The 7,728-nt window shown below is 56.1% G+C and overlaps 1 protein-coding gene across 1 annotated transcript; it reads right to left on the minus strand.

The window, feature by feature from the left end:
- Window positions 1–933: 933 nt before the first annotated feature.
- Window positions 934–7,349, minus strand: LOC147645534 (serine/threonine-protein kinase pim-1-like; the record flags this gene model as incomplete). The annotated part of the gene is made up of 8 exons (XM_086874499.1): window positions 934–3,485; window positions 3,533–4,244; window positions 4,531–4,665; window positions 5,213–5,432; window positions 5,622–5,769; window positions 6,026–6,202; window positions 6,728–7,094; window positions 7,299–7,349. Coding segments are annotated over 4 exons (702 nt in total), but the record flags the coding sequence as incomplete, so codon positions are not given.
- Window positions 7,350–7,728: the final 379 nt, after the last annotated feature.

Consider the following 7,728-nt stretch of genomic DNA (forward strand, 5'->3'; position numbering starts at 1 on the left):
GGAGGGAACGCTGGGGCTGCTGGCCCGGCTGTGCTGTCACTGCCAGGGGAACGCTGGGGCTGCTGGCCCGGCTGTGCTGTCACTGCCAGGGGAACGCTGGGGCTGCTGGCCCGGCTGTGCTGTCACTGCCAGGGGAACGCTGGGGCTGCTGGCCCGGCTGTGCTGTCACTGCCAGGGGAACGCTGGGGCTGCTGGCCCGGCTGTGCTGTCACTGCCAGGGGAACGCTGGGGCTGCCCCGCTCCTGCCCCACCCCATCAGCTCTGCCAGCGCCTCCAGGGCACACAAAGGCTGAGCCAAAGGGTGAGAGTTGCACAAGGGGCTGAGCTGGCATCTGGGACCCATTGGGATCATGGAGTGCAGCCCCCGGCCCTGCACAGACACCCCAACAATCGCAGCCTGTGCATCCCTGGCAGCGCTGGCCAAAGGCTCCTGGAGCTGCGGCAGCCTCGGGGCCGTGCCCATTCCCTGGGGAGCCTGGGCACTGCCCCAGCCCCCTGTGCGGGAAGAAGCTTTTGCTCATCTCCAGCCCAGCCCTGCCCTGGCCCAGCTCCAGCCGTTCCCTCGGCTCCTGTCCCTGCTCACCTGGGCAGAGATCAGAGCTTGCCCACAGAAGCTGTGGCTGCCCCTGGATCCCTGGAAGTGTCCAAGGCCAGGATGGATGGGGCTTGGAGCAGCCTGGGATAGTGGAAGGTGTCCCTGCCATGGCAGGGGATGGAATGAGATGAACTTTAAGGTCTCTTCCAAGCCAAGGCATTCTGTGATTCTGTGATTTTGGGGGAGATGCTGAAGCTCTGGCTCAGCTTTATCTCAGCAAATGTCTGGAGCCAGCAGCAGCCATGGGTGGGATCATCTCCTCCTCCCTCTCGCTGTGGCTGTAACTCACCCAAGGGCAGTGTCATAAATGAAATTGAAATTTGGACAGCTAGGGCTATTGGGTTAACAGCAGTTTAATAACAAGAAAAAAAATATTGTTTAGTGAATAGAATACAATAATACAATTTAGTGGATTGAAGAGCAATTTGATATAGAAGGAATACAGTTTAGTAAAAGAGTACAATTTCATGAATATATTCATATATTCATATATATATATATGTATGAATATATATATGAATATAGCTTGCCAGTAATTATGATTAAAGCATAAGCAAGAGTGACTGGGGTATGGGGAGGGCTTCTCACCCCACCTCACGTACAAAACAAAGCAATTCAAACTAAACTTATATACTGTATGCTTATACATATTCATTCATGTTTCCCATAAGTTTCCCCCTACTTCCAATTTTTAAATTTTACATCACTGTTCTTCATGGTGCATGCTTCACTTGTTGCTACGGGGTCTTCAGTCTTCTTTCGGTGGTCTTTTGGATGAAGGCTTACACTCATCCTCGTTGTCCTCTGGATAACCTTACAGGCTGTGTGTGCGTACTAAGTGTTGTGTTATGTAAGTGAGCATTGTGCTCCACTAATTAGTCTTATATTTTATAATTTTCAGGCCCTCTGCCTAAAGTCATTCCAACTTTATCCATCTCAAGGTCGATTTTCTCTTGGGACATTTCTTATCTCATTCTACATCCTGTACCTTAATTTTAACATGTAACATCTGTAGAGGGGTACATCTGCCTTGTAACACCAATTCCCTTGATTGCTCCTAATAATAACTTTCCAAATAGTTACAATTTAGTTAGCACGAATCATTTCCATTTATTACAGGAAGGTGTGAAAACAGGAGCATTGTTTGGCGTGGCCTCCTCTCTGCCTTTCACACCTTTCAGTGCTTTGAGCCAGCCAAGAGCTTTCTCCAGGAGTGCAATGAAGCAGCTGTTGCTGCTCCCAGCTCTGGCTCTTCCCAGTCTCTGCCCCTGCCTGGTTTTGTCCCTCTTGCTGTGCCCTCTGTTCCCCCAGGGGGCTGCCCCAGGCTGAGGGATCAGATGCAGGCACTGCTGCTGCTCCCTGGGGACCAGCCCCAGTTTGGTTGTTGCTGTCAGTGCCAGCAGAAGCGGTGGCTGGAGCAGCGGGTGCTGACAGTGGCCCAAGGCCCGGGGCTGGAGGGGTCCCTGGGCTGGGGCTGGGAGGGAGCTGCCCCTTGTTCTCCCTCTGCCTCCCGCAGAGCTGGGCCGGGCACAAGTGGGGCAGCAGAGCCAACAGGGAGCCTGCGAGTCTCTTGCAGCCGTGCCTGCTCAGAGTTTGGCCTTGGAGCTTCAGGTGGGCAAAGGCAGCTGCTCTGCTCCCTCTGCGTGTGCCCGTGCTCAGCAGTGCTGCTCCATCAGTCTGTGCCCAGCAACGGGGAAAAGCCTCAGCCCTGCAGGGCCAGGAGCTGCCGGGCTCTGCCTGAGCAGCTCAGCCAGCGGGAAGGGAGCTGCTCCACACGGGAACCAGGAGCAAAGGACCTGCCTTTTCTAGGACATGCTTTCTGTTAAAAAAAAAAACCAAAACCATAAAAAAACCCCAAAACAAAAAAAAACCCAAAACAAAAAACAAAAGAAAACAAAAAAAGCACAAAAAAATATGAAAGATAAAAATTACCCCCAAATGTGTAGTGAAAAATCTTCTATAACTCTGGAGTAATAAAGAGGTAACTGATCTTTTGAAAAAGAGAACTCAGCTTTGATTTTAGTTCCTTAGTTTGTACACGTGCTAGTGGAAAGGATCCATTAGCTGCCTTCTTTTAGAGATTTGATGGATGTTTTCCAATACCAAGATATTTTACACTGCAGTTAAAGGAATAGGAAATTGAAATGCATGTTCTTCATGACTGTGTCTTGAGTGTAAAAATTTTGCAGTTTGAAACTTGGACCTAAAGTGTTGCAAATGGAAGTGATAAATGCCAATGGAGTGAGTGAATGCAGCTTTTCCTATGGGATGTGCAGCACTCCAAGGACTTCCTCAGTGGGGCTGTGGCTGCTTGGAGCTTTGTCCTGTGCCACTCCGGGATGTCATGAAATGGCACTTCACCTGCCACCAGCCCAGGTCACGCTCTGCCAGCCCAGCTCCTTGGACCTTGTGTCCCCAAAGAAGACACAAGGTGTTTCTGCTGCTCCAGCTTTGCACAGATCCACAGAGAGCTGGGATTATCCCAAGTCTCGTGTCTCCATTGTGCCATATTCCTAAAGAACCAGCAGCCCATCCTGACAAATATGGTGAGTTATGTGGATGGTTGTCAGCTCCCTTTCCTGCCTAGAAATCCTGAAACTGCTTCTAAATGCTGTTCCCTTCAGCTCTTGGACACCTACTGACACAGAGCTGGGAAAAAAATGCCCTGGCCATGGCTTACAAGGTGAGTTCTGCCAAAGTGAGAGCTCTGTGGGAAATCTCTATCCATCCCTCTCCTTTTAATATATCTGTACGTGTGGGTGTGCATGGATGTGTCTTGTATGGAAAGGAAGGAGTGTGCAAACAACGTGACTGACACTTTCACTCTCTGTGTTCATTCCATACTCATGGGTACAAAGATATTATGGAAACCTTTGCAAGGACAGAGCTTCTGTCCATGGATACAGAGACATCCAAGAGCACCTGGCACAGACAGACCCTTCTGTCCATGGATACAGAGACATCCAAGAGCCCCTGGCACAGACAGACCCTTCTGTCCATGGATACAGAGACATCCAAGAGCCCCTGGAACAGACAGACCCTTCTGTCCATGGATACAGAGACATCCAAGAGCCCCTGGCACAGACAGACCCTTCTGTCCATGGATACAGAGACATCCAAGAGCCCCTGGCACAGACAGACCCTTCTGTCCATGGATACAGAGACATCCAAGAGCCCCTGGCACAGACAGACATTGCTGCTCTTCAGCCAGTGACAGGATGAGTCCCTGAGACTGGGGCTTGGCCTTACTCGTGGTGAGGGGCATCAAGGAAGGCTGCAGTGTGATGGAGATTGTGATGGGCTGGGAACTCACTGGGGGAAAGGAGGGAGCAGTTGTGAAGTAAAAGGCAGGTGAGGGAGAGAACTGTTCAGAGAAGGGCTGAGCTACAGCTTGAGCAAGCTGAAAAATGTCATTTGGGGTCATCCCAGATGGATTTCATTTCAGAAGTCATGGAACAAGTTTAATTTTTGGGGGGGTGTCATGTTTTCCCTTGGAGGTGGACACTCTGCAGACTTGAGCTGCATTGCCAAAATGCTCAAGTCTCTGCTGCAGGTCACAGCGTTTCTTCTTTGGCTGATCCCGGCCCGGTGCTGAGCCCAGCAGAGCCCTGGCAGAGCCCAGAGCAGCCTCAGCATCCGCAGAGCCCGGCTGCAAGGACAGAAAGCAGAAACCGCCCGTCAGCTGAAGGCTCCTGTCCCCTTGTCCCAGCCAGCCGCGGTGCCCAGGCCATGCTGGCCGTGCTCAGAGCTGGGCCCAAAGCTGCCCATCACTGCTGCCTTGGGGAGCAGAGCAGGAGGGCAGGACATGTGCCCAGCCTGCAGCCAGCCACGGCAGATCCAGCCCCTCAGCAGCTGCCCAGAGCGGGATGCTCCTGTGCCCGCTGCCATCTCCCAAAAGCTCTTGTCCCAGCCATGCCAAGGAGATGAGGACCCACCTCACACCATCCGCTGCCACAAGAAAAGCTGGTCCCAAACGATGTCCTCAGTCTTCTCCAAGGGCACGGCCCATCCACGCCACAGCTGGTCCCAAGCACTTCCTGATCCAGACTGGACCCCACCTAGAACGCTTCCTTTAGAAAAACAAACAACAAATTAATGAAAATAGGTTACAGACAAAAAGGGGAAACAAGAAAAATGGTAAAAAATCTTATGTCTGTCAGGAGCTTGAGGAAGGCCCAACCCCTACATTCTGGGGAAAAACCCACCCATGGGTGAGGGAAGCCCATGCTTTCTCCCTTCCCCCCTGCACTGTCCCCCAAAATCACGGTGATCCCAAAGCAAAGCAGGGGAGTGGAGCAGCCCAAGCCCTTCCTTGCCTGCACAGCAAAGCAGCCGTGCTCAGGTTCTGGAGTCCCACCTGTGCTCCTGCCATGGGGGTTTGTTTGTGTCGGGCTGGCTGCCCCAGCCCCAGCCCGGGGCACGGTGGGTGCTGGGGGCTCTTGGCAGGGCCAGGATCCCACTCCCATTTCGTAACCACCCCAGCCCACGCCCCCAGCCCTGCCAAAAACCAGCGGGGCAGCCACTGAGGAATCAGTTGCATCTGCCCCAGTGAAAGGGAAACCTTTGGTTCCCGGCCAATGCACAAATCTGGGAGCATCCCCCTGGGTCTGGACTTACCTGAAAATTCCCTGTGGAGCCTGGCTTTGAAGAAGGTTCCAGAATCAAAGTCCATCATCGCCAGCTCCCGCTGGCCAGGTGGAGGAAGAGGTTGTCATCCTTGCTGCTGTCCTCCATGTCTCCAGCAGCAGCAGCAGCAGCCCCACCTGGTACAGCTTCTCCAGGGGCTCCTTCTTCCCTGGGGTGACACCAGGCTGTCAGGGTTCTGCCCAGGGCCCGGCTGTCAGTGAAACAGGACAAGCTAAACCAGCTCAGATGGTGCCCACCAGTGCTGGGCAGAGCAGCTCAGCTCCAGCACAAGGGCTGTGTGTTCCCATTCGATGACCCCAGTGCAGTGACACAGGCAGGACAAAAAAGTCTGGGTTTCTTTGCTGCTGATTGCCAGGGCATGTGTGGAGCTGTAACTTACCAGGTCCCTGCATCACTGTGCCCGTGGCTCTCTCCCTTCTTCTAGGGCTGATGAATATCCTGCATCCAGGGATCACAGGACAGGTCTTCTAATGAGGGCCTGTCCAAGGAGTTCAGGGATAAACACCACCTGATCAGAACTTGGCAGTCTGGGGAGAGAAACCACAAACCACTGGTCAGTTGGAGAAGGCTCCTGTCGGCTTTGCCCCACTATTCCCGTGCCCAGGCCACGCTGGATGTGCTCAGAGCTGGGCCTAAACTTTCCCATCAATTCTTTGTTTTGGAGGAGAGCAGGAGAGCAGGACATGTGCCACCTCCTCAGCAGCTGCCAGAGCGGGATGCTCACGAGCCCGCTGCTGTCTCCCAACCCTGGTGTTCCCCCCGTGCCCAGGGATGAGGATCCACCTTGGGAGAGCCGTTGTGGCAGCGGGAGCTGGCCCCATCTGATGTTCCTGCCCCTCCTGAAAGGGTGCTCCCCGCAGACCATCTCGTGCAGCAGGATGCCCAGGGACCAGACGGTCGCTGCCTCGCCATGGTACCAGCCGAAGTCGTTCCATTCCGGGGGGCTGTATGACGGTGTTCCTATGGAATATGGATGGAGCTCATCAGGGGGATGCTGCTGCTCCCAGAGCCTGGCCCCAGCATCCCTGGGCATGTGGGGGCTGCCCCAGTGGCCCACGGGGTGACCTGCTGCCCTCTCGCCAGCACCTGGGACTTGGGTACAAACCTGGGGTTGGAAAAGAAGCCACTGGTGCTGGAAGAGGGCAGCAGAAACCCTGGCAAGGCCCGACCATGACACACAAAGGGAAATACCCACTCAGTGCTGGGGAAAAACCATACCCACATCCTCCCTGCTGGCATTGCCCAAAAAATATTTTGAACCAAGGCAAACCAGGTGAGCAGAGCAGTCCAATCCTCTTCTCACCTGCACACCAAACCAGCTGGTGCACAGGTTCTGGCTCCCCCTCTCTGCTATCCCCACCCACGGGGGATTTTGTCAGGCTGGCTGCCCCAGCCCCAGCCCCAGTCCTGGGAGAATCCCTGCTGCCACACCCAGGTTGGGCCAGGAGATGCCAGGACCGGGAGCCTGCCCCTGTGTGGGCTCACCTGCAAATTGAGTGTAGGCTGTGTCCTGCAGGTAGGTGCCACAGCCGAAGTCGATCAGTTTTGCCTCGCCGGTGTCCAGGTCTACCAAGACGTTCTCAGGTTTGATATCTCGGTGCAGGACCCCGCAGCTGGTGCAGTGCCGCACGGCCGCCAGCACCTGCTGGAACAGCTCCCGCGCCTCTTCCTCGGACAGGAACCTCCGTGCCCGAATGAAACGTCGCAGGTCCTGACACCGCTCCGGGCGCTCCAGCACCATCACGATGGTGTTGGGGAGCTGAAACCATTCCAGCAGCTGCACCACACCGGGGAAGCCTGTGGACACCTTGTCCAGCAGCACTATCTCCAGGGGTGCGCTGGTGCCGTCGGGCTGCGGGAGGAGCACGGTGCCGTCAGTGGGGCTGAGGCCGTGCCAGGGCTCGGGAAGCCCTCAGCCAGCCCGGGATGCTCTGTGCCCTCCGCTGGCCCCACGCCCGCTCTCCCTGCAGGTGTCCTGGCGGCTCCCACCCTGCCGGGCCCCGGCTCATCCCCGCCCGGCACGGCCCGGCTTCTGCCGCTGGCCCCGCTCACTCACCAGCTCGCCCCAGTGCCGGACGCGGTTCCGTGGCACCTTTTTGATGGCCACCTGCAAGCCAAAGGGAACAGCGGATTCAGCTCACCGCCCACCGTGTCCAGCCCCATCCTCCTCCTCCGCCCCCTCCTCCTCCTCCGCCCGCCGCCGGCCCCTCTGCTCACCGGGAGTCCGTCCGAGAGCCGAGTGGCCGCAAAAACTCTGCCAAAGCCGCCGCGCCCCAGCAGTGAACCCACTCGGTAGCGCTGCTGCAGGGCCTGCTGCGCCTTCCCTGGGGAAGAGACGCGGCCGTCAGTGCTCGGCCCGGGGCCAGGAACGGCCCCCGAGCGCTCCCCGAGCTCCCCGGGCCGGGCACCCGCAGGCGTTCCCTCATTGGAACGCGACAGCGGCGGAGCTCGGGCCGGGGAAGCCGCAGCGGAGGCGGCGGCAGCGG

Source organism: Cyanistes caeruleus, unplaced genomic scaffold (assembly GCF_971803275.1).
Source record: "Cyanistes caeruleus unplaced genomic scaffold, bCyaCae1.hap1.1 HAP1_SCAFFOLD_237, whole genome shotgun sequence".
In the NCBI taxonomy this organism is placed as follows: Eukaryota; Metazoa; Chordata; class Aves; order Passeriformes; family Paridae; genus Cyanistes; species Cyanistes caeruleus.